This window comes from Takifugu rubripes, chromosome 19 (assembly GCF_901000725.2).
Source record: "Takifugu rubripes chromosome 19, fTakRub1.2, whole genome shotgun sequence".
NCBI lineage: Eukaryota > Metazoa > Chordata > Actinopteri > Tetraodontiformes > Tetraodontidae > Takifugu > Takifugu rubripes.
Window position 1 is genome coordinate 9,148,422 of NC_042303.1, and position 26,259 is coordinate 9,174,680.

At 43.8% G+C, this 26,259-nt stretch overlaps 1 protein-coding gene across 1 annotated transcript; it reads left to right on the forward strand.

The window, feature by feature from the left end:
* The first annotated feature begins 1,520 nt into the window (after window positions 1–1,520).
* Window positions 1,521–25,618, forward strand: LOC101072949 (voltage-dependent calcium channel subunit alpha-2/delta-2-like). Its single transcript, XM_029826195.1, has 38 exons — window positions 1,521–1,932; window positions 8,281–8,362; window positions 10,400–10,516; window positions 10,733–10,792; window positions 12,603–12,647; window positions 12,737–12,872; window positions 12,954–13,085; window positions 13,172–13,229; window positions 13,314–13,364; window positions 13,696–13,795; window positions 13,918–14,079; window positions 14,154–14,264; window positions 14,360–14,438; window positions 15,138–15,187; window positions 15,331–15,420; window positions 15,508–15,573; window positions 15,762–15,836; window positions 15,936–16,010; window positions 16,094–16,165; window positions 16,371–16,442; window positions 16,867–16,928; window positions 17,021–17,097; window positions 17,176–17,236; window positions 17,315–17,412; window positions 17,482–17,572; window positions 17,686–17,748; window positions 17,843–17,946; window positions 18,117–18,215; window positions 18,847–18,938; window positions 19,035–19,082; window positions 19,549–19,620; window positions 19,807–19,959; window positions 20,574–20,626; window positions 20,858–20,913; window positions 21,378–21,501; window positions 21,602–21,711; window positions 21,805–21,887; window positions 21,965–25,618. Exons 1-38 carry the CDS (start codon window positions 1,817–1,819, stop codon window positions 22,058–22,060), a joined length of 3,291 nt encoding a protein of 1,096 aa, XP_029682055.1. The 5' UTR covers window positions 1,521–1,816; the 3' UTR covers window positions 22,061–25,618.
* The last annotated feature ends 641 nt before the right edge of the window (window positions 25,619–26,259 follow it).

Sequence of the window (26,259 nt, forward strand, 5' to 3'; positions counted from 1 at the left end):
TGTTGTCCTGCAGCGCGACTGCAACTGTTCCCTGGATAATTAAAGCCTAAACACAGTGTGATGCAGCAATGAGGTTCTCCCGTGAATGCCAATTACTGGTGCTCCATCAGTGATGCCTCCACCGCGTCTCTTCAGTCATCAATGGTCATGTTTTAATTGTCTGGCTACACAAACGGAAGAGTCGTATGTCAGGAATGCTGCACGGTGATGGTTCATATAGTGACTTTGCAATTACAGAGAGCAAAAGAAGAAATGCGGGCATCTTTCATGTTTATATTGGTGGTTTGAGCCCCTGTTTACATGCGCTTACATTATTTAACGGGGAGTTGTGTGCTTGGCCCATTTCTTACGGATCTGTACATCAACCCGTAGGTACAGGGTACACTCACATTTTTCACCTTAAATAGCCTTTCTTGTTCCATCTATAATTTAGAAGGCTCAATGTTCATCTCAGAACAAGACACAAGGATTAACCCCCAGGGGCAAATTCACTTCTGGGCTCCTGTTGACATCCCTCTTTGTGTACTGGGAGTGCTTTAATCCCTCGTTTAATTCCCATGGCATGTTAAATATATATATATATATATATATATATATATATATATATATATATATATATATATATATATATATATATATATATATTTTATATATATATAAAAGCACCCCTAGGTCTCTTTAAAGCTGAATTTTTTTATTATCTTGTACTGACTTCACTGCAATACTGGTGTCATTACTAACACACATTATGTAATTAAGACTTTATGGTTTCCTCCATTTTTTTGCAATCTCTCTGACTAATCTTTTCTACAGGCTACAACATTTGAAGTCCTGTCGGCACCTTATTGGATTTCTCAGGATTCTACTGTTGCGCTGCTGGCCAAAGTTGACCTCAAAATATCTTGTACAACAGAGATGGCAAAAAAGGTTCTTTGGCTGTTCTCCAAATCCTCCTGCAACATCAGAGTTGACACTGAAAACTCCTCTGCATATGTGAGGCAACAGCACACAGGAAAACCACAGGTTCCTGCTCTCCTGGGACACCAGCTTCCGCAGGAATGCTGTATTTAAACAAATTGAGATATATTTTATTTTACCAGTTATGATCAAGAAATAGCACTTTCATCTGAGCCCAACCAGAAATTTACAGTGGACTATTTCTTTCTTATACCAAACATGTTTAGATAGATAGATAGATAGATAGATAGATAGATAGATAGATAGATAGATAGATAGATAGATAGATAGATAGATAGATAGATAGATAGATAGATAGATAGATAGATAGATAGATAATTGGAAATTCTTTCACATCCTGTTTATTTAATTATTAAACGCTGCGCTCTCCGTGGAGAGGGTCTTCTGTCCGTAATCGGCAAAAAAAAAAAAGTAATTTATGTCGGTGCTGACTCCCACTTGGCTCTGCTGTGGTACATAAAACCAAACTAGGTTCTTTATCTCCTCTGTTGCCTGGAGAGCGTGGACGCGCCCGGTTGCTCGGGCGCGCGCCGCCGTGCTCGCGGCCGTCAGAGCGCTCGCGGCCGCTGTTGGATGTGGGAGCGGGAGCTCACAGACTCCGCAGACTCCGCAGTGTCTCGGCCGCCGCGTTAGCGTGTCTCCCAGCCTTCGTGATGCCTCCGCGGCCGCTGCCCGCCTCCTCCGCCGCCGCTCGGCCACCCTGGGCGGCATGAAGTGGTCCGACTGAACCGGCCCGGGGGTGTTCGCTTCACGCCTGCGAGCTGTATGCCCCGGAGACAGTCCGGGGTGCGCTTCATTCATTCACCGAAAAGCCAGCGACTGGGCTCGTTAATGGAAAATGGCGATTGGAAAAGGGTCTCGCAGCATCGTCTGCCTGGTATCTGTCCAGATGATCTTGATTTGCTGCTCGTCGTGGCCCGGAGCGGCGGCTCTAACGTTCCCCCAGCAGTACACGTAAGTAGCGGTAGACATAGCGGGGCTGTGATGGGGGGCAGCTCCGGGCTGGTCCGCTCAGTTCTGGTGTCAGATGCATCAATCACTGCTGTTATGTAATATGGGATATCTCCACAGCGCCGTAGTTGTTGAGTGTTTGATGCTCTCGGGGCTCAGGTACTACTTGATCATTCATTTTGGCATTAACCAGCCTTTTTAGAACTTAAACTTCCACATTAACGCCGGAGTTGGTGCTTTTCTCTTTGCTTTTCTCTGAAGTCTGAATGATCGAGGCTTTGCAGCACGTTAGATTAATCTCTTCAGTGGTGCTGATCCTGAATCGTTAGATTCATCTCTTCAGTGGTGCTGATCCTGAATCGTTAGATTCATCTCTTCAGTGGTGCTGATCCTGAATCGTTAGATTAATCTCTTCAGTGGTGCTGATCCTGAATCAGATCAGGGGGTTTTACCAGTCTGCCTCTTCTCTTCTGTGCAAATGAAGGAAATGTGGAAACCCCAGTGAAAGTTCCCAGGTTTTCATCCTCCCCGTCTTCACTATTGCGTGCGTGCAATAATTTAAACCGTCCAGTCGAACTTGTGATGGGAATTCCAACAGAGAGGTCTCCATCCTGATCCTGGCGCTGCCCCCCCCCCCCCAACCTCTTGTGAAAACCGGGAGAAACGGCCTCATGCTCTGCTGTGCTGCTGTCAGCGTCAGTGTTGCATGGAGGAAGCAGGGTGTGGTTTCATTGTAGATTCCATCTCACGGCAACACTGGAATCCACGTTTTCTCTTTATCTACATCAACGCTGCGCTCGGTTCTTAATTCCTAACCTCTAAACCAGCACTGGTAATTAAAACTTGGCACTTAACTTGAGCCCGCAGATATGTGGGTCCACCTCCAGGCTGTGTGCAGTCGGGCTGCTCTGGAGGGAGGAACAGGCCAGATGGTCCATTCATCCCTGGGTCACACAGCGAGGGCTTCCTGGCCACATCACAACTGGAGTGCCAATATGTGTGTTCACCAATTAGCGGGGGTTCTATAAATCACGGAGCAGTGCGGGTGTGTGCGTTGTGATGAATTGGGTTATTCCAAGTGGAGGGTGTTGTTGTTTCGCCACCTCCTCCCTCTTCTGTGTTATGTGTATATTTTCTTTACTGCTGAGTGCTCTGAAAAAGCAACACAGTCCTCCACCCCGGGTCTCCTCCTGTATGCAAAATGAAGGAAAATAGCTTGTCTGAAGAAAACCATCTTGTTGCTGTTACGATTTAATGGTGCAGCAGCAAGAATCCATTCTCCTCCATCCTTCTCACTCTAGGCTAGATAGATGGATGATAGATAGATGATAGATAGATGATAGATAGATGATAGATAGATAGATGATAGATAGATGATAGATAGATGATAGATAGATAGATGATAGATAGATGATAGATAGATGATAGATAGATAGATGATAGATAGATGATAGATAGATGATAGATAGATAGATGATAGATAGATGATAGATAGATGATAGATAGATAGATGATAGATAGATGATAGATAGATGATAGATAGATAGATGATAGATAGATGATAGATAGATGATAGATAGATAGATGATAGATAGATAGATAGATAGATAGATAGATAGATAGATAGATAGATAGATAGATAGATAGATGGAAAGATGGATGATAGATAGATAGATAGATAGATGATAGATAGATGATAGATAGATGATAGATAGATGATAGATAGATGATAGATAGATAGATGATAGATAGATGATAGATAGATAGATAGATAGATAGATAGATGGAAAGATGGATGATAGATAGATAGATAGATAGATAGATAGATAGATAGATAGATAGATAGATAGATAGATAGATAGATAGATAGATGGAAAGATGGATGATAGATAGATAGATAGATAGATAGATAGATAGATAGATAGATAGATAGATAGATAGATAGATAGATGGAAAGATGGATGATAGATAGATAGATAGATAGATAGATAGATAGATAGATAGATAGATAGATAGATAGATAGATAGATGGATGATAGATAGATAGATAGATAGATAGATAGATAGATAGATAGATAGATAGATAGATAGATAGATAGATAGATAGATAGATAGATAGATAGATAGATGGATAGATAGATAGATAGATGATAGATAGGTGGATAGATAGATAGATAGATAGATAGATAGATAGATAGATAGATAGATAGATAGATAGATAGATAGATAGATAGATAGATAGATAGATGGACATTTTCAGTCATTGTCAGGGTTTTGTCACAGAGGGACTTTTTTCTAAGGCTGCATAATAAAACACATCTTTTAATCAAGCTTCTCGTGCAAAAATGGCAATTTTTGGCAAATGTTCTTCCTGCAAAATGACACGCAAGCGTTAGATTCCAAATGTGGCAGGTTTACTGGCGAGTCCCAGGGTGGTTTTGCTGCAGTTCGTGTTCTGGCTGCACGACGTCTGCTTGCATTCGGTCTAAAAAGACGAAGCTCCCACATCTCCTCAGATCTCCGTTGAGATGCTAAAATATTCTAGAATGTCTGCGAGGTTTCCGCACATTTGCAGCTGATGGGATCAGGGATTTAGTGTTTGACCTTTGTTTTTAACACCATTCCACGTACAAATGTGTGACCACTGTCTCCAGATGAATTTCTGGAACATCTGATGATGCTGTTGTTGGATGTGCGTTTTTTTATTTTTTATTTTCGCGACTAAAAGTTGAGGGAAAATTGCTGCTTTTCCCCTCGAAAGAATAAGAGAACATGGACCCGTAGAGGTACCACGTGGCAGAGGGCGTCAAATCCAGCTTTCGCCAAGACTCTCGTTAGAGAAGGTGGCCTCATTAAACGGGAGGCCAACAACGCAGCGACTGCAGGAGCTGCCATCTTGTGCTAGTGATGTCATTAATCCACAGCTTTTGAACTGTCATCCAGTGGCTGCTATAGTGGCCTTGATGGCGTTATCCTGTCTGTGACGGGTTGTAATTCCAGTTAAACATAAAGCACAAATGAGGCTGGTGCCACTCCCTTCTGATTAACAGATGCTCACAACCACAAGAAACGACGGCAACAGCGGCCAAATGCTGCGCCCCTGCAGCAGCGCTGCTGCCCGTCTGCTGCTCCACCCTCCCAACTTCTTGTTCCCGTTGCTGGAAGTAAATATGGGTCATGTCGTGTTCTGCTTCCCTCTCCACTGTCCCGGGGGGGGGGGGTATAGCAGGTAGCGGAGGAGAGGCACGAGTGGTCTGCTCCGCTCAGCCGCTTCATGGCAGCGCTGCGATGGAGCCGTCGGGACACGGAGACAAAACAGAACGCACGCTCACCCCCAAACCCCCTCCCCCCCGACTGCTGACATCTGATAGTGATCTGACGGACGTCTTACAGTCTGTCCATCTCGCTTTTCCTGCCGGCAGTTCTGAATTGCATTCATTAAATTGCACTCCCGCTCACGCCTGAGCGTGCATCATAGAACACTGCGTTAACTACCTATTTATTTTTTCCCCAGGATTAACATTCACGTTAGGTACATAAAGGTCATCAGAGAGGAAGGAGAGAAAAGAAGCCTGGCTACTATTTTCGTGAGAATGTGCGTGTCCATGACAACAGCTGACTCTAAAGAGAGAACTGACAGAAGAGCCTGAAGTGTTCTCAAGGTGTAGGTTTTTTTTTTTGGCGTTAGCAAAGCCTGAAACCAGATAAAACCCAGCGTTGCTTTTGCATTTGAGTTTCTGCTCCTCTGTCGAGGCTGGCTGCCCACGTGGAAACTTTTACAGACAGTTTTTAGCGAAAGAAGCCAGGCATGTTTTCCGCTTTCATCCAGTCCTGTTAGCTTCCTCTGTATTAGCGGCTTCAATCCTTTCCTCCCGTGCGACTGAATCGCAGCCACCCTGAGCACAACAGAACTCAGTCTGCATCCGTCGCTATCTAAGCCGACTGACCAACTTGCCTTTTGGAAAGGGTTCACCAAACTATGCACAGCCGACACGCTTCTTCTTCTTTTAAAGCCCGTTTTTGCTGCAGCCTTGCACGCCTCGAGCAGAAAATGCTTTCCCTTTTAAATCCTTGTCTGAGATACTTGTCAAGCCTTCAGCCCAACCTTAAACAGTCTTTTCATCCTTATTGCACCACTTCATTCTCCTCTCCAGGTCTGGTGCCATATTTATACTGAGTGGTGTTGGCTCCTTGAGAGCTGATCCACCACTGAAACCGGTTTCTCATTTAGCCGCGCGGAATGCTTTCTGATTCCCGCTTGATTGTTTTTGTCGATCTGGGCCGTTGAGGTGAGATTTGTATCTCATCCAATGCCATCAACAAGCTCAACGAGCGCCTAATCTGGGCTGCTGTCTTGTAGCATCGCCCAGAGCTGTCAGACTGACAATGAATCCACTCTCTGGGCCCTTGATGATTTTTTTTTTTTCGGCGTTAAAATTTATTTTCTGGTCTTGAGCTAATTAAAGTGGAAAGCTCAAGTGAATGTTTTGCCGACGTGGCATCTGCCTGGCCAGGCTGAGCAGCAGGATCACATTATTGACGAAGAGAAGTGGAACCAGTAGGAGGATTTACTGAAAAGGCTTTCCTTCGGTGAATTTAAGGGCTCGCTGGACATATAGTTCCTGCATGACGCCGCAGCCTTTACTTTGAAGCACATTATTCATTAATAATTTATTCCCTAGAGATTATCGTCTGTGTGGCATCGATTCCCTTCACATGAAAAAGTTAGCTGCTGGTACTTTTGGAGAGAATTGCGTCCGGTTCACATTGCAGATTTGATGGGGAAATGAAATGTTTAGGTTGATTTTGATAATTGTGCTAGTCAGTCAAGCCAAGGAATTATCAGGAAATGTCCCAGGCTTGAAATAGAGAAATATATTTGTGTTCAATCAGTAAGGCATCCAACACTGAAGCTAGCTAACAATGGTGACTCACTGCTGGGACCCCATTTTCTGTGACTGGTGCTGACAAACAACACGTCACGTTTTCTTCCGTGTTTGTGTGACATTAGCTGCACGGCCGATCTGCTGCACATGCCTGCCCGGGCCAAAACATCCAATATTGTTTTTATATGTCAAAAACCGCAGCCATTCAAAGTTTCTGCCTGCAGCAACAGAGGACGGAACTAACAAACAGACGGTACGAAACGTCTGGAATGACCTCTACATGTTAACCATTAATGCTCATTTCAGCTCCAGCGGGCAGCTGTTTCTAGCAAACAAAGCTCTAAAACCCATTTTCCCTCGCGTGTCCAACAGCACGCGGCAGACGGATGCAGTTAGTGCAATGTTTTCCGATATTTCCCCCAGGACTGGGTAGACAGTACCAACATCAGCCTTGGTTCCGGTGAGAAATCAGGTTCTAACTCTTTTATTCTGCGACACCATGTTGTAAGGTCATTAAAGTCCTCAGACAAACTTTAATTGGATTTCATTTAAACAGAAAAGTTTCATTGCTCATCTCATCGACCTTCACTTAAACAGCTAAAGGACTAAAATATTTAATCCATTATCAAGATAGATGGCAGCTAATGTATATTTATCAAGTGAGTGTGTTGCACTGTTCTCAGGTTTTATTTCAAATGTAATTTATTCCAGCACATTCATTATGTCACCATCAAATATTGTTTCTGACTTGGTTCCTGATGTGCGATTGGCCGATTTGGAGCCTCAATGCAACATTTTTCGGGGGTGGGGGGGCAGCTAGCTGCATGACTGCTGCAGAGAAAGTAAAGCCTACTGCAACGCTTACGGTGGCTGGCAGGGCTCACAATGAATTTGTTCACATCTGTGTCCAAGTGTTTCCAGTCCAAACACGTATCATTGTAAATGAGATTTAGGAATTGTATTTCAGATTAAGATAATACCACAAAAGTGATTAAATATCTGACAAGCAATGATAATAATACTGTTCCCGTTCAAATCTGTTCTGCAATTTCTGGCAATAGCTTTACACAATTTCCAAAAATATAGCGTGTGGGGAAAAAAAAAAATTATCCACCAAAAATGGGCTTGGAGATATTCTTCAACTGGAATGACACCAGCGGATGCGCCTGCCAAAGCCCAACAGTCTCCCCTCCAAGTTTAAGTTTGAACGACATCCAGCCGTTGCAGCACAATCCTACAAACAAACAAGTCAACGGTTCCACAACAACCTAAAAACACAACCTGGCAGATGGATGGGATTACGACGGTGCCGAGCCAGCGGGGCTTGTGCGGGCCGGTGCCATCGGTCAGTGGGGATATTTCCTCCCCTGACAGATGTTGACGACTGGATTCTCCAAATCGTGCATCATGCGTCACGGCACGTTCGTTTGCATGTGTTGTGACAGGCCGCCGTGTGTCTCCGCAGGATAATGCACTGGGCCCGACGCATCGAGCAGGAGATTGACAGAGTCTTTCAGCACATCACCGGAGCTCAGCAGTTGAAGGGGGTGAGTGCCTCCCTCTGTTTTCTAGAGATCTCGCTAATGTCGGCGCCGGATCGGCCCATTAAGACGCGCACCGGGCACAAAGCCACCGGAACATCTGCAAAGCCACGAAGCCGAAGAGCTCAGATAGGTGCACGCTGCGAGAAACAATTAGTGTACGTCAGAACCAGCTGACAGACACGAACAGCCACAACTGTTTTTCCTCGGCAGATTGAAAACAAACACACCCACCAACATCTTTTATACGAATTCTTTCTGGCCAGGCTGATCTGGTGCCGGAGCCAGATTTTTCTGGCAGCCTGTATATTGTTTGCAATCATTAGTTTAAGTAAAACAGATGCTTGAACAAATGCAGGCACGGATTTAGAATATCCGATATTGTGTGTTTTAGAACCTAAATTTAGCGGCGCATTAACACATTCGACGCCTGCTGGGACATTGTCGATTGATCAGCGTGATCTGCAGCACAGTTCGAATCCATCTTAAAAATATCTAATAATCATCGCTCCAGCTGCTACCTACAAGCATGTTGATGAATTAAAAGGACAGCGTGAGGGTGCTGTCCAACCCTCTTGCATTTATCTACAAATTAGCTGCCAAATTCATCATTTACTATTGAAAAGGGTCATTTTTTGGCAGTGGGATGTGTCCTTTTCCACTGGAGATGCTTGGGCTTCAGCTCTCTGGTCAGATGGAGCCTCCTTATTGACAGCACAGCTGTAAAGCTCCACAGATTAACGTCTGTTTCACGTCTTTGCTGCAGCACAGAGCTGGGACTGAAAATAGTCACCAACAGGGGGCAGGGGAGCGATGCTCGGTGACGATGTGCGGGGGCACGTGTCCTTTCTGTTTGTGTCCCAGCTAGAGCAGATGGTCAGCCTTGATGGAAGCTCAATTCAGTCGTCACTAATCCCTACACACTTCACACACACGCTGCATTTGTCAGAGAACGTGATCTGAGAGTAGAACGCTGAGAACCTTCTATTGTCATAAATTCTGATGGAAGGCCACTTTCAGAAATTGAAGATCTCTTAAAGGGATGGATTTTTACTGGCTTGACGAGATTTTTTTTTTAACCTACTGAGACGACTTCCTCAGAGAAAATTCTGTAAATATGGGGGGAAAAAAAACGAGAAATTGTCGTCACAGTTAAATTTAAGCCATCGTTCAGGAGGTGAAGTATTGATGAGTGGCACCACGCTTTCTTCAGGCCAAAATCAGAAGGTCTTTTATGGTTAATTCATGTTGCAGCTGGACTGCTGAAGCATCCACAAGCTAATTCAGAGAGATTCTAATTCCAATTACTCTGTTTTGAATCTGGCTGACATGTTTCTCCTGTATTTTGTATTTTAAAGAATCACTTTGTCCGTTTTGTTTTACTCAAAAGTCTAATTGACAGAAGAGCGTTTAGGAGCAGGAGCCATTTTTGAATGTGGTTCATTCCTTTTGCAAAAAGCTTCTGAGAGGCGAAGGGCTCTTTTTCACAGCGAGCAGCCCTCAGCGGACCGTGACTCAGCCGTCTGTGTTAAAATAGATCCGGTGGTGCAGGTTTAAATAGACTATAGGCTTCTCGTTTAATTCAAAAATATTCATCATCTCGGAGTGAGAAATAAACCTCAGTTTGCTGCTGCAAAACTTTATTCATCAGGGGAAGTTAGTTAGCGGGACTGAGTGTCCCGGCAGGATTTTTATTATGTTGTTGTTAGATCACACTCCACACCTTAATAACTTGAATGCGCTTTAACTCCATGTTTAATACCAGGTTGTGTCGGCACACAACTACTTTAAAGAACAGTTTGTAGTGTAGTAGAGTTTCTATTTTTGGTAGCGTAGACTCATTATGCTCAGTGAAACTGTCAGGGTATTGTCTTTTGTCTCTCTACTTTGTTTGAAAATGGATCTTTTTATAGCGAGATCCTCCTCACGTCATCATTTTCTCCACACCGCCAGCCAGAGCCGTGTCAATCCTGCCCAATCCTGTTGTCACAGACTATAATAAATCAGCACGGATTATACATGTGTCCATTAAACCTTTCTCAGATATACAATGAAGAAAGACGGCGCTTCAGTCTGGTGAGGAATCAGCCTCGGAAGATTGTGGAGAAGGTGGCCTCAGATATAGAGAACCTCCTGGCGAAGAAGCGCAAAGCTCTCGACGTGAGTATGAGGCGCATCATTGACCCCGCTGGAACAAAAACAAGATTATTTATATCTGCTGCAAGTGACACCATCTTACATAAGCCTTTAAAGATTTGACGCCGTGATCAGCAGCGTTAGCATCACGTGTGCCAAGGACGAAACACGACGCGTCACAACATTTCTTTAAGTCCCCCAACGTTGGTTTTGAACTGACCTGTGTGGTTTCGTGGTCAGAGGCTGGCCAACGAGGCGGAGCGGCTGCAGCGAGAGCATCTCTGGCAGGACGGAATCAAGGTAAGACCTTAAGTGAAAAACAGTTTGGGAGTAAATATGAGCTATGTTAGTTCTCTGCAGAGCCTACACGTTTTTTATTAATACTCAAAACCTCATCTGTTTTCTGATGTCAGTGAATTATTTTCAGCTCATTGCTGAATGGGCCGACCTGACCCATCATTAATTATAGGCCCAGAGCTGCTGTTGAGTGGCGAAGTTGCTGGCACAGAGCAGCGTCAGGGTGCAGAGCTGCACGAGGTTATAAATAAATAGGTAAAAATAAAAACAAACAAAAAAAAAAGGGCGTGCAGATTGCGGAGGAACAAACACCCTTCAGCTTTCCAGCGCATTAGCAGAACATGCTCTCAGCTGTCCAGAGGTCTACTCATCCTCCTCACAGCTGGCACAGGGTGGCCACCTTCATGAATGATTTATGGCGTTTGATCGAAACTAACCTTTAACCTCAATCACCCGCTCTCAGATGTTTCAGGCGCATCAGTATAATTTCATTTTCTTTGTGCTTAACGATTGCAGCATTCAAGGAAAAGTTGTGGGTGATGTGGAAAAACTGTAATGTATATTTTGTGATAAATATCATATTGATTCTGTCCGTTAAAGACGTGAGTTGGAACAAACAGGGGCGTTTAGCCATGATGACAGGTTTAGTGAGATGTTGGGGGTGTTAGCACGGGCCTAGCATAGCAGCAAGGGTCTAGATTCAGTTCTGGCTGGGATCTTTCCTTGTAGATGTTGCACGTTCTCCTCATGCCAGTGTGGGTTTTCTACAGTTTCCTTCCCCAGTCCAAAAGATCGTGTCCTTTGGAGACTCGATATTTCCACTTCGTTGGGGTGTTGGGATCGAACGGTGCGTGTCCTGCGACGGACTGCTGACCTGTCCGGGTTGTGTTCAGTAAATTCTGGATGGAATTGGAACGAAAAATTAAACAAAAATGGTCAAATCCCCTTAAAATATCAAATCATTTTGACAGTTGTAGTGTGAAGTGCAGCATTAGTAATAACACCACAACTTCATAACTAGTTCTTTTTGAATCCTTAATGTGATGAACCAGAAAAGTGACCGCTGTTGTAAATTCGGACCAGATGGGAATGTCTCCGAGGGCTGTGCCTCCGAACGGGACAACACGAGGAGAATAATTGAATTTACACCAGTCGGCTTCTGGGTGCTCAGCTGTGTGAGCACACGCTCCCGTCTGTGCCGTTCTGTGGGTCCTGCACACAATGGCGCTCCACTTTTCCACTCGGGCTGCTTCATTCGGCCGACGGAAGGAAATGGGTCGACCTCATCTGCTCACACGACCTCTCACTCATGCGGTGTCAGTTTTAACCTGTCCCAGAGAGGCTGAGCCTGGGGTACAGGACAGAGACTGCTCTGCGTGCTGCTGACTGGGGATTCTGGGATGTTGTCTGCACTGCAGGGGCCACACATGCAGAGGAAGACGGCAAATAACCTCCCGTCGTACTTAAAATGTTACAGGGGGCTGCTGTTTCTACTGCTTCTCACACTTTCATCATTACTGTCGGTTCTAAGAAAATTCACTGCGATCTATGTTCTGATGTCTCCTTTATGTGTTGCTATGGTGATTTACTCCTTATGGTCGTTCAGTAGAAGGATTGAGTTTACAGTGGTCACTCTTATTTATAACACAAGGCAATCGAATGGCCTTGTGGGCAGTGTAGCGTCCTAAATTGATGAGGAAGGGGAGATGGAGCGTGACAGATGTTTCCTGACATTTAACTTATATTCTATTTCCCAAGTGGTCCTTATGTGCCTGTTGACCTGTATTCTTACATTAGCATCCTCTTTCTTCAGGAGCTGGACATGGCTTATTATGATTCAAAGGCAGATCTGGATTATGTGAGTAACCGCTAGAGAGAGTTGATTATGACACAAAAGTGACTTTAGAAATTGCTGAACAGCTTCAGACTGACCCTCTTCTCTGCTAGTATTCCATGGATGGGGAAGGAGAGATGGAAAATCCTTCACACATTAAGCTGGAGTTTGTGTACGATCCAAACTTCAAGAACAACGTCAACTATTCATACACAGCCGTCCAGATACCCACGGACATTTATAAAGGAGGCAAGTCAGCCTTTAATTATATCAATCTTTTCACACTAACAGGTTGTTTTAGCTCGTATGCATCTAACTGTGTTTGTCCAGCTCCCGTCATCCTGAACGAGTTGAACTGGACACAGGCGCTCGAGAAAGTGTTCATGGAGAACAGCCAGGAGGATCCGTCGCTGCTGTGGCAAGCCTTTGGGAGCGCGACGGGCGTCACTCGATACTACCCAGGTCGTTTCAAACAGCCGTTCACCTGCTTCTGATGTTTGCTGATATTTGTGGCAGCCTTAATCTTAATCAGCCATCTTGTTGTTTAGCTACGCCTTGGAAATCACCTGATAAAATTGACTTGTACGACGTCAGAAGGCGACCGTGGTAAAGTGTCTGCTTTTTAAAAGTGATTTATTTTCTTTGTTTCGCCGCACATTGTTGAACTGTTCCATCTTACCTTTGTTACAGGTACATCCAGGGAGCCTCCTCACCCAAAGATATGGTCATTCTTGTTGATGTGTAAGTGATAAATTATGTTTCAAAGCACCTCTTGACAGTGGCTTCTTCTGAAAAACGCCACCTGATCATTTCAAAATAACATCATGGATGGAAGCGTGGATTTCCATGCTTCTGGTATACCCCAAGGCATCATGGGTAACCTGCACATTAACAGCTGGAGACAATGATGCAATTTGTAAAAGGATCTGAAGCAAAATATGTTGCCAAGTTCTGCTCAGCGCTGAACTGGCCTGTCTGCAGTTCCAGACTGTAAACAGGGTGAAATTCTGCTGAATCGTGCATATTTGAGTCTGGGTGTGTGTGTGTGTGTGTGTGTGTGTTTTTCCTTCAGGAGCGGCAGTGTTAGTGGACTCACACTGAAATTGATCAAAGCATCAGTGATGGAGATGCTGGACACGCTGTCAGACGATGACTATGTCAACGTAGCCAGAGTTAGTATCCACAAGGCTTCACTGTTCATGTTGCGTCACTCTCGCCCCGTCTTTTTTGGGTTTAAATCCCCCCCATAAATGATGACTTCTCGTACTTAAATGCTTCTTTACCTGTGTTTTAGTTTAACGAGAAGGCCGAGGCTGTGGTTCCCTGCTTCAAACACCTCGTCCAAGCCAACGTGCGCAACAAAAAGATCTTCAAGGATGCCGTCCAACAGATGCAGGCCAAAGGAACCACTGACTACAAGTCTGGATTTCATTTTGCCTTCAACCAGCTGTTAAATGTATGTAACATATGCATCTACATCATACGGAGACTCTCGGTCGCGCTCGTCTTACATCCAAATGCATTTTTCAGAAGACAAATGTCCCTCGAGCCAACTGCAATAAAATTATAATGCTATTCACCGATGGAGGAGAGGACAGAGCTCAGGACGTCTTCATGCAATACAACTGGCCCAACAAAACGGTTGGTTTCGTGATCGGCACGGCATGGTTTTCACCTTAACTCAGCATTTGAGAAGCACTCGAAGCAGTTTTTTCGTTCTTTTCTTTTCGCCAAAGGTGCGAGTTTTCACGTTCTCCGTGGGTCAACACAATTATGATGTCACGCCTTTACAGTGGATCGCGTGCACCAACAAGGGTGAGCTGACTTTTGTCCTATCAATGTTCTGAAAGACGACAAAGAAAACAGGCCAGCCTATATTTAACAAAAAAAGATGAGGAGCTACGTTACAAAGCTCAGCTGGTAACAGTCTCTCTTCTCTGTTCAGGTCATTGTTGGTATTTGAGGTAATTACCCTCATGCTCCACTCAGCTGCAGTCTGAGTAGAACACAGTCAGAAAGGTGCTTTTAATATTCATGGAGTGTCCAGAGTGGACTCGGGCACACCTCTGGGGGGGTGTCTTTCGCTGCCCCTCCACCCCCTGCCGCTCTGGCACGCTACAATCCCTTCTTCAGTTCATTTGTGTGTGATTATGATTCATTATGCTGAATCATCAGTGTCCTTCTGTTGCAAATGCTAACAACACAGAAGCCGAATGACCAGGACTACATTAGCAGCGTTGCTTGTTATGGTGTTTACCAAAACATAGATTCACTGGCATGTACCACATCAGGACCTCCTGTTAGTCAGCCTGAATATGACACATGCAGACTGGGAGAGGGATTGACAAATTACCGGTAGTTCTCACGTATAGCTCACTTCTACTTACAAATCAGTGAAACAAAGGTTTCAAATCCAGACGGCGACTTTCAAAGCTCATAGATGTTCTTCTTTAAGCCCCTCTATTTTTCCTCCCTCCCTTTCACTGTTTGTGTTTTTTCTCTCTTGCCTGCCAGGTTACTATTTTGAGATCCGTTCCATCTGTGCGATAAGGATTAACACCCAGGTGGGTTTTTCTGGTGGTCTGGCACAGCTGAACCCTCTTTGTTGGTTCTGCTTCTCCTTGTGGTGCCCACTCTCGCAGTAGAAACATCTACACGCACTTGTTCTCCTGCACGGCTTGATTTCTATGTTTGTCCGTTTGGTCAGGAGTACCTCGATGTGTTGGGACGACCCATGGTGTTGGCAGGAAGTGACGCCAAACAGGTTCACTGGACCAATGTGTATCAGGATGCTTTGGTACGATCCTGATGTATTATTATTATTATTTACACATTGCACACTCAATTAAAAGTGTCCTCATTTACATGACGGTGGTCTTTGTAGGGTCTCGGCATGGTTATAACTGGAACTTTGCCTGTGTTCAATCTCACAATGAAAGGAGGCTCACAGGTAATGTGATGAGAATAGGTTTATTATAAATACAATGGATTAAAACAATAGGTGTGAATGCATGAATTGAAGCTAAGCTAATCCTAATGCTTTGCCTGCATATTTGCAGGAGACCTTCAGTAAGTGCTGACTATATGCTGTACTGTTTCTATTGCTTTAACTGGATGCTGTTGATCTGATCTGACTAGAATCAGCTGATACTGGGGGTCATGGGAGTGGACGTTCATCTGGATGAGATAAAGCGAATAACACCGCGCTACAATGTATGTACCGGTATATTCAGTTATTACTGATATTAGCTCATCTCTTTCTTACTTATGTTTGACACATTTCTGTTCTGTCTTGTTTGGCTTCTTAAACAGCTTGGGGCCAATGGTTATATCTTTGCTATTGATGCAAATGGATATCTTCTCCTTCACCCAAACCTTCAGCCAAAGGTGATGAGGGTGGTAGCAACGATGTACAAGTCTTTTCGCTGCTGGATCTGTTTAACCCCCCCTGCTTTGATGCTGTCGTACAGCTTGTGAACCTCCCCGAGCCCGTGACACTGGATTTTCTGGATGCAGAGGTGGAGGACAGCAGTAAAGAGGAGGTGAGCATGAAACGCTCCTGGACCGAGATGCTCTCGTTTTCAGGCACTTTGTGCTCTCGTTACTGAACTCACGCTCGATGTTACTACTGGGCCAGTGGGCAGCCCTAGCTCCAGAGGGACATTCTCTACATGTCCATGTGACTTTTTTTTCTCCAATATATTCTGACTGAAAAAAAAAAATGCTTTATTTTATTATTTTTTTTAGATCCGGCGACAAATGATTGATGGACGACCGGGTGAAATGCAGGTCAAAACTCTCCTCAAGTCCATCGATGAGGCAAGTTTCTGAAGTGATTTCATCTGAATGAAACATTGAAGAGCACTTTTGTAGATCCAGAACTCTGCTCACGGAGTCAAGAGCAGTTATATCTCAATTGAATTATGTATTAGTAGTCTTGTATTGTACTGTCACTATGCAACTCTTCTATTTTATAATCCACTCTAAAATTAGGTTAGAATTTTAAGCTCATTACCAGTTGATCTAAATTTAATCACACTTATTCATATGTGAAGCCAGAGCAAGAGCAAAAAAAAGAGCAACTACTAAAGCAGCAGAATGTTCTTTTGTCACTAATTACAGATTACTTTGTATTCATGTGGCTCTGGGCTTCATTTCATTGTTGTGTGAATAACATTGAGCATTATTTTCTGAAGCATTATCCTGACATGGCTCTGACAGCCTGTTTACTCCCTTTTTTTAGCAATACATCGACGATGTGTACAGGGGTTACACGTGGACCCCTGTTAATGGCACAGATTACAGGTGAGCCTCTAGAGCCTTCAGCAGCTCTACTGTGATATTCATAAGCTAGAAGGTTCAGCCCAACTTTCTCCTGTCTCCTCGCTGGCGTGTAGTCTTGGTCTGGTGTTGCCTCCTTACAACGAGTTCTACATCCAGGCAGACCTGAGTGATGTGATGCTACAGCTCCAGTGTGAGTACAGCGAATAGTTGACACGCTCTCCTAAGGAGACGGGAGAGGAAAGCATCACCTTCTGTTTTTGCTTTGTAGATATGCAGTCGCTGCTCCCCAGCTCCTTCGAGTCCTCAGGACACGTGTTTCTGGCGCCGAGGTTGCCACCATCTTCTCTGTTGCTCTGCTGGTCCCTCTTTTTCTGTCTGCTGTGATTAATTCTGCTCTATTTCTCCAGAGAATACTGCCAACGTCTGCATCTTTCCGACAACAACACTCAGTTTTTGCAGAACTTCCTCTCGCTCATGCTCGACATTTCTCTCGACTCGGATGAATGTGAGTCTGATAACAGCTGCAATAGTTACAGCTGCGCAAATGAGACACTCATCCCGTTTCATGTCTCAGGTGACCTGGGCCTCGTCCACAACTTGATTTTGGACTCCAGAATCATCGGACAGCTCGCCTCTCGCGTTTGGAAGAACAAGGATTTGAATTCGTGAGTGTGATCTTTGTTTTGCGGCATTTTTACACTCTGTCCATGCACTCGGCATGTTGATGAGCAAAGTTCTTCCTGCACATTGCTGCTCTGAGAGACTTTTCTTGTTTCAGATATGGTTTCCTGGCTGTATTTGCATCCACAGATGGAGGAATCACACGAGTGTTCCCTAATTTGTGAGTGAAGTTTATATCTGCAATAAAAACACTGGTGTTGTTGGTTAACACATTCTGGTAGAACAAGTGAAATTTTCTATGCTATATGCGACAGAGCTGCAGAGTTATGGGATGAGGATCCCGAACCCTTCAATTCAAACTACTACAGACGCAGCCTGGACAACAAAGGTTACATCTTCAGACCCCCGTTCAGATCTGGTGAGGACCCGCACACGTTGATAGCAAAAATACAAAATGATAAATAATAGTATATTAGTGGGTTCCGCCATGGTGACCTATGTAAGAAAGTAAATATAAGTAACCTGGATCATATTGGGTCCAGATGTGCCCAGCCTTTCAGCTCTTTTAATCCACTTTGTGTATTTCAGCTTTAGATGACACTTTGGGACCTGAAAATAGCACAGTTGGGATTCTGGTCAGTTCAGCTGTCGAAGTTAATTTGGGAGGAAAAATTCTGAAACCCGCAGGTAAGAAAAATCCTTTCATGTCTCCAACACTAAGTCCCAGATTCCACTTCTTAAGCACAGATTGGACACATGACTCGTTTTATCTTGAAATCAATTTTTTTTTCAGCCGATGCTGCAGGTGTATCCATCTCTTTCCTGTTCTCTCTGCTCCAAGTGCACAGCAGGACACATCTGTCAGCTGTGCGCAATTTTTGTGTTTGTTACCGGCAAAAATAGGAACACACTTTTTCGCAGTGTCACCAAAAAAAACAACAAAACCCGTGTCACTAGAAACTCTGTAATGATTGAAAACCTTAGGAGAATTTACAAACAGGCTGTCAAGCAGGTATTAACCAGCAGGCTCTGACAGGTGCGGAAACAGCGCTGCATCGCAGACTTTCCTTATTTTTGCAGCTAAACCAGTTTTTGACAGGTCTGATTTTGACTGTTATTTCCAGCCTTTATGGCAGGGTAACAGCTTCACTTGTGTCACCCACGAGTCAGCACACGTGCTTCTGCTGTCACATGGATGTGGTCAGATAATGGCTGCACCAGGTTGAGGCTGTACCTGCGTCAGCTGTGGTATTTGGTTTGAGATGAAAATTTTCTTTCCCTGTCTTTCCTCCCCGTCCTCCCTGTGGCTTTCCCTCAGTGGTTGGAGTGAAGCTGGATTTGGAGGCGTGGGTGGACAAATTTAAGATCCTGGCCAGCAACGTGTCCGACAGTCGGCAGGGCTCACACAAGGTACGAGACAGCACCGCCTCCTATTGATCGCCAACCGGATTTTGTTTACTGGCCCAAATGTAATGAAACTCTCTCATTTCCCAATCTTCACTGCAGTGTGGGCCATCCAGAAGTTGCGAGATGGACTGTGAAGTGAACACTGATGTAAGAATCATTATCTTAGAACCACAAAGTTGTTTTTCTGAATCCATGTGGTGTCCCGCCTCTCATTTTTCAGCACACTGTGTCATTATACGTTGGTCAGGGTCAGAGAATTCTTGAAGTGGAGCAAAGCTCTCATTGTCTCTTCTCTAATGTGATAAAGAAAGCTTTGTAGATGCTAACGAGCTTAATGTCATTTAGAAAATCCACACTGTTCCTAGAACTGTTAGCTCAAAGTCCTAACTTAATAACAACCTGTGAAATATATTACGGTTAAAAGGTTATTAAGCCAAATGCGTCTCCCTAAAATCTAATTTCTTCAAATGATTTGGGTTAATTTCATGCTTAGACATTTAATTACAACAGCTCTTGCTGTTAAAAATGATACTGTCTACTTTGGTCAACTGTCTTGAGTTTGGACTAATAATATTTGCATAACGTGTCTAAAGCGTGTGTGTTGTGCTGGCAGGACCTCCTCTGTTATCTCATTGATGATGGTGGCTTCCTGGTCATGTCCAACCAGAGAGATCACTGGAAAAAGGTACAATTATTTTGTTTGTGTTCTAACTTTGTGTACGCGCTCAGGTCTCGCTTGGTCACGATTTGGTCCGATGCTGAATAAAGGTTTACATGACATTCACACAACTAAAATAATAGTTTCAGATTTTGTTTTGTTCCATTTTTAGCTGAGCTCTGATTTTTTTCCCCCGTTTCCTTCGTATCACAGATTGGTCTTTTCTTTGGGGATGTGGACCCGTATCTGATGCATGCGCTCTACAACAACTCCATTTTTACTCGTCGTCAGACCTTTCAGTACCAGTCTGCATGTGAACCAGTCAGCAGCAGCCACACGGGCGCAGCAGTGAGAAGCATCTTTGTGGTAAGAGATTATTAATTTGGCCTGGTTTTGCCACTCTTGTAATTTAATAATATATTTATAAAAGAAAATTGTTTGTAGTCCAAACAGATTGATATGTAGGGACTATAAAACAGGCTTAATTAGGAGCTGTTTCATTCTTGCCACCTGTGTTATCGCCACTAGATGGTGCCAAAACTGACTCTGCACACCAGAAGAGCTTTTATAACATTTTCTCAAGGGTTCCTTAAAATTAAAACTTATATCTTCAAGTTTTATGATGGTATGTTTTACTACGTTAAAGTATATTAGCTTTATAAACCGTATATATAAAAATACAACTAACATTCGCTGCCATATTAATATTTTAAAAGATTCACAATGTAATGAGATCAGTTTGTCTGTTCAAAACAGAAAGTTGTCATAAACCTTCATCCTTGATTCTAAATATACCATCCTAAAATAAATCCATCCTGTCAAACAGTTCTTGTGCGAGACAGGATGTAGCCTCGCAGGTGTATGTCTGTGTTTTGTGTGTGTGTGTGTGTGTGTGTGTGTGTGTGTGTGTGTTCTCCGGATACAGCTTGTTTTTGTATGATGGAAAGCTTACATGTGTAAATTCTCTGTGTTCTCCACAGCCATCCATCACCGACGTCCTGAACCTGGCATGGTGGACATCCACAGTGGCATGGTGAGAATGTGTGTGCCACGGGTCAGATGTCAGCGACAGCATGTGGGGTGCCCTTTAAAGAGGGTCTCCAGACGTCTGCCCATGAAAGTGGGCCTCTTTACGTTCTGGGCAGCTGTCAGTCACTTATTTACTGCTCATTTTGACTGTGGCTGTAAAGAGTGATTGCTTTTATTTATTGATGTCTATAGGTTGTATATCCTTTAATAAGGTGTCATGTGAACTCTTTTTTAGGTCTGTGACCCAGCAGCTACTGTATGGTCTGCTCCACAACAGCTGGCTATACCGAGGTAGATTTATGTGTCTTTGCACGGCTCTCCTTGCCTGTGGTACTGGACCAGTCTAACCACTGATGCCTAACAATTCCCAAAGCGTCTTGTTTTGTTTCCAATCATTTTATTCACTTGATTTTTTTGTAAATATCACCACCTCCCAACAGAGTTTTAGCTGTGTAATCCACTGTTGCTAAAATAGAGGATATAATCTAAATACACCAGATGAGACAATGGCTGACACACTGTGCTGGCATGTAAATGTGCTTTTTCAAATTCATGTTAATTTAGATAATAAACAATAAAGTGAATTAGAGGATCTGATTGTTTTTGAATTAAAAAAGAAACAACATCTTTGCTTTCATTTTAGAAAATATGCAATATGTTCTTGGTTCAGAAAAAGACATTTAAATGATGGATTCCTCTTGGTTATTTGAATAAATAGGAACTACTGTAACCACACGCAACCTTTTCTGTTCCAGATGATCTTCTCGTGGAAGGTTTTGAGATGAGGGAAAGCAGCTGTGTCACCATCCAAAGTCAGTTCTACTTCACAAACACCACCAACTCCTACAACATGCTGCAGGACTGTGGAAACTGCTCACGGTGGGTTTTCCCTGAGCATCAGCAGAATTTAATGACGCTCCAGTTCCTGCCGACCACGGCGTACGCAGTGGACTGACAATCCATCACTGTCTCGCCACAGGCTGTTCCACGCAAAACGGATAGAGAACACCAACCTGCTCTTCGTGGTCGCCGAGACGCTCCCGTGCAGCTCGTGCGAGATAGAACGACTGACACAGGTCAGGACAGAGTGTATCCTTTATGCTCACACATGCTCGTCCTGCTATTTGTGCTGAATGTGGCGGATTTGTGTGGACCGCTATTAGCTCCTTTAACTCAGAACAGTCCAGGAAGAAAATCCATGTGAAGTTCTGAGCAACGCTCGCTATCGTAAAGGCCCGACTTCCTGCTTTGACTACAGTGCCTTAGTGAGTAGAACCTCAGAGCCTAAAACCTTTAGTTTGTGCTGGAAATTATTCTTAATTGTGAACTCTTTTTTTGTCAGGAAAATACATCTGAGTGTGGACGGGGACACGCTCTGCAGTCCTCCATTGGAGTCCTTGTCTTTATTCAGCTCATTCTGCCTCATTTTCACGTCTGATCGTCCAACTTTCCCACGACGTTCCCCATCTGTGTGGGCTCAGAACTGCGTAAGGTCACATCAAATGTCAACCTCCACTTTGTTCTCGTTTTTATCTTCCCAGGGTGCATTTCTGCCTTGGACTAATGGGAAAAAGTGGATTAGCACTTCATGTTTTTGACCTTGTTGTAATTGTTGTAGTTTTGGGGCTTGAGTGCCAAATGTAGGAGGAGAATGTTCTGAGAGTGCATGCTACTTTAACAAGGATGAAGCATGTTTCAAGTCAAAGCCATGTGGAGCGTTGCTAAAAATAAATCAGGGAGGCATCAGAAATATACTTTTGACTGGTTGAATAATCCACCATCAGGATTCAGTTGGAGCTTTGGTGAGCATGACCCAAATTACAGGTGAAGGTAGAGCTGTGAGGGGAAGTTAAGTATTCTTATCCCAAACATATCAACATTACCACATCATGCTACACATCATCATTAGAGATCCAGGAGCTCCAGATACTCTCCACCATTTAAGTAAAACTATTTTCATTAACCTTGAGTTCCATGTTTCGGACTTTGATGGGGATTGTTGGTGCTCAGTGTTGTTTACTTAAACAGTGTTTTTTTGTTGCTATTTTTGAAGTTGAACTGAATTTGATGTTCAGTTATTTGTACACTAACGTCCTTTTCCCCTCTTCATCATTCTGCTGCCTGTGTCTGCTTTTATCCTCCTTGGTGTATTACTGCCACCTGTAGGTCAGTGTTGTAACAACAATGACCATTATGATAATTCTAACTTTATTTACACAGAACATTTTACATCAGAGAGCTTTAAATAGACACCAAATTCACAGTGCGAATGCATTTGAATGAAAACAGAGACTCAGCTGGCCTGATATCCTAGAAAAAGAGCATGTGGTCTCTTTTAGCAACCTTTTTGTTTAATTATTGATAACTTTAAAAATTAATAGCCTTTCTGGTACATCCAGAAGTCCTCCCCTGTCTATATCATGTATACTATACCATGAAAGCCATGAAAAACTTTGAATATATGAATTCCATTACAATTAACCTAGATATTACAAATATTTTACACAACATGTACGCCAACATCGGGTTCCAATTAGAAAACAATTATTTCCTGTTTAAACTGTATTTTCTTCTCTTACTGAAAATACATATCTGAAGTTGTTAAGTATTCCATATTTTTAGGTTTTTTCTTGTATCCTCTGGGTGAAACTGTCCCGGGCATTGAACACACCACGCCGTAGCTTAAAGCTACAGCATGAAAATGTAAATAATGGAGCTGAGCTGTGGTCGATATTCCCATGCTGCGTCAGAAACAGATGCTTCGACCTTTTTTTCTGTGCCGCTTCTCGTTCACGCGTCCAGTCCTAGAATGTTTTTCCCCCGGCAGAAGTTCTGGGCCTTAAACTGACCACGCTCACTTCAGTGTCCTTCAGATTCACATCAGGTACAAAACTAACATGATTTTAATCTGTTGAATTTGAATAAAGTCTTTCCCCCCCCCTTCAAAAATATGTTCGATGAGCACTTTGACCTTCGTGATAACGAAGATTTGGGGATTTAAATTTAGTTTTTGCTGCGTTGCTTCCACAGACACAGCAGGATCTTAAACAACGTCAGATAAAGAGACCAAAATGATCAAACATCTTAAAATCGCTGCACTGCTGGTGTCTGCTACTTTATGCTACCTATAATGACCATATACATGCAGCCCTGTGCATGGAATCTACACAACACGAGGTCGGAGGCCGACTTGTTTCAGTCGTGTTGCATTACTGGTGTATTACACTTGTGTTTTCTATCCTGTGTCGCAACTTATGCACTTAATGTATGCTTCTGTATGGAGAATGTAGCTTCTAAAAAGCTTTTGGTGTCACTATTGTTACGGTTTTTGTTTGTTTTGAGCCTGTGTTGTATTCTCCTGATGTCTCCCGGGAAGTGATGTTTGAATATTTAGAGATTTATCATTCATCTGTAACATCTCCTCATGACAGTGACGTGATTCAGCTTTGTACAAGAGTCATGAAGCTGTGAGACAGTCAGCGATACACGGTAAATACTGCAAATGCACTGCTCAGCACTGTGTGTTTACGGCGTCTATTCAAAGTGCAGTTATTATATTTTGAGTCAGGGTTTTTAGCTTGTTTAGTTACATTAAAAGCCTGATAGATGATTAGCTTAGTGAGGGATTTTCGCAGCCTTTTTACCTTTTAAAACCCTGCCAGGAGTGTCCTGCATGATAAAATCACCAGCCCTGCGTGTGTTTTTGTCTGCTTTTGAGTCGGAGGAAGAGTTTTTAACAATCTTTTGGACACAAACATCGCTTCATCTCCTGTGGGCCACTGGTCCAGCCTGCCAGCGTCATCAGGGATGACCTCTTGCAGCCTGCGGGACACCTTGAATTTTTATCTTGTGGGGGTTGTTGGATCTAAAATGGATTTAACTGGGAATGAAAGAAGCTCCTCCTGAACTCCTTTCACAGGAGCACAACGGGGATCACGTGACACCCCCCCCCGACGGGCCTCCTCGCGGCCCCGCATCGATTCGCCTCGCCCGTCTCCCGCTCCCAACCTTCAAAATTCTGTTGCACACGTTTTCATCAGGACTGGCTGTAACAAGTGAATGTTCATGTACAGTATTACCCTTAGTGGAGCGTCTCTGCTGTCCCCGAGCATGATGGGAACCCAGAGATGCAGACCAAGGCTCAACACTGAAGACCTCAGCAAAGCTTTAGTGGGGGGGTGCTCTGGAACATGGTAGTTTACGCTCTTACAGCCGCCGAGGTCAGTGTTGTAGTTTTGCTTTAAATTACTGGTATTTATTTGCATGATTTTTGAGCGATTTCCAGATGTGTGTACATGTACAGTATTTTACATTCCTGTCCGCAGAGGGGCGAGAGCGCCCCCTGTGGACGTTTGGGGCAAGGTGGCGGCCTCAGAGCTCTTTGTTGTGCGAGAGTTTGACTTCAGTGAAGCCGACAACAGGAACTGTCAGCGGCGTCGGCGTTTTGGGTCTAAATAAAAGCACAGCAACATTCAGAGTCATGAGCATCATACTGCCTGATCTTATTTAGGAGATAAATACGTATAAACATTATTTGAAGACACGTGGGCCGAGCTACTTAAGAATTAAGTTTGTTTCTACAATAGATTTAAATGTTGCTTTATTCTTGGATTTGATTGTTTCTTGGTGAATGAGTCTTAGAGGAATTGAATGTTTTTGAAGCTTGCGCAGGTGAGAAAATTACAAAACGAACACACACACACAAAAAAATCCACATTTACTCAATGTCCCTGTCTCTTTGGTTCTTTATGGAGTGTCGGCGGACGAGCATGTCTGTGTTCCTGCTGTAACTTTTGCTTTGCTGACTGTTTACTCGGGACAGATTCTGCTCTTTGTGCCAGTCTCCAACGCCACCTCATTTTTGTACAGACGACGTGACGCAGTCCGCTGAAAATAAAAGGCTAACTTTGTAAAGATTTTGTCAGCACCATTGCAGAATGGATATTTAAATGTTTATATCTTTGGTGATTAAATGCTATTCTTATTTTTCACTTCAGCTGTGTGTCGACTTTGCTCCTTTCACCCTTTAAGATGATCCTTTCTGAGTTTGATTGCTTCATTAAAAAAACCAAAAAACCGGACTGCAACAAAAACAAACCGTACGTTCCAATCTGAATGGTTTACCTCAGAGATGCTGTCCTCAACAAGCGACAGTGGTGCCATTATCTCCCGCTGACAGACTGTGTCAGCTGTCCGGGCCCAGTTTACGAGCACCAGAAAAGAACTGAAGCGTGCGTGATTCATCCTGTGCATCGGCTTCTAATGTCATTGAATAAACATGTCAGGCAGCGCGCTGCGGGCCTCAGAGGAAAGATGATCGGTCACTGGCCACCTTCACAGATTCCCACTTCTGTGGACGAGGGGTTAAGGGATGTTTTGGCTCCCTTTGATTCACCAACGGTCCAAAAGGTCAGCTGCTCTCGGCAGGCCCGTTTGCGTGGTTCGAATAATCCTCCGTCCAGCAGGCACAGCGCCTCGATCTGCAGCTTAAAGAGAAATAGTGCGTCTGATTTAGATGTGAAATCATGCCGCCAGTGTTTTGCGAAGCACTTTAAATCTCATTGTCATTGTGGTCTGCTGTGTGAGACGCAGCCAGCAGACCTCTAAAGCTCCACTCTCATACGGGCAGCAGCAGCA

What these genes read in the sequence shown, in the direction of transcription:
- LOC101072949 (XM_029826195.1), top strand. Translation starts at nt 1,817, where the DNA reads ATGGCGATTGGAAAAGGGTCTCGCAGCATCGTCTGCCTGGTATCTGTC. An exon ending in ACTATGTCAACGTAGCCAGA is followed by an intron (nt 13,796 to 13,917) that starts GTTAGTATCCAC and finishes CCTGTGTTTTAG; the next exon opens with TTTAACGAGAAGGCCGAGGC. An exon ending in CAGTGAGAAGCATCTTTGTG is followed by an intron (nt 19,960 to 20,573) that starts GTAAGAGATTAT and finishes TGTTCTCCACAG; the next exon opens with CCATCCATCACCGACGTCCT.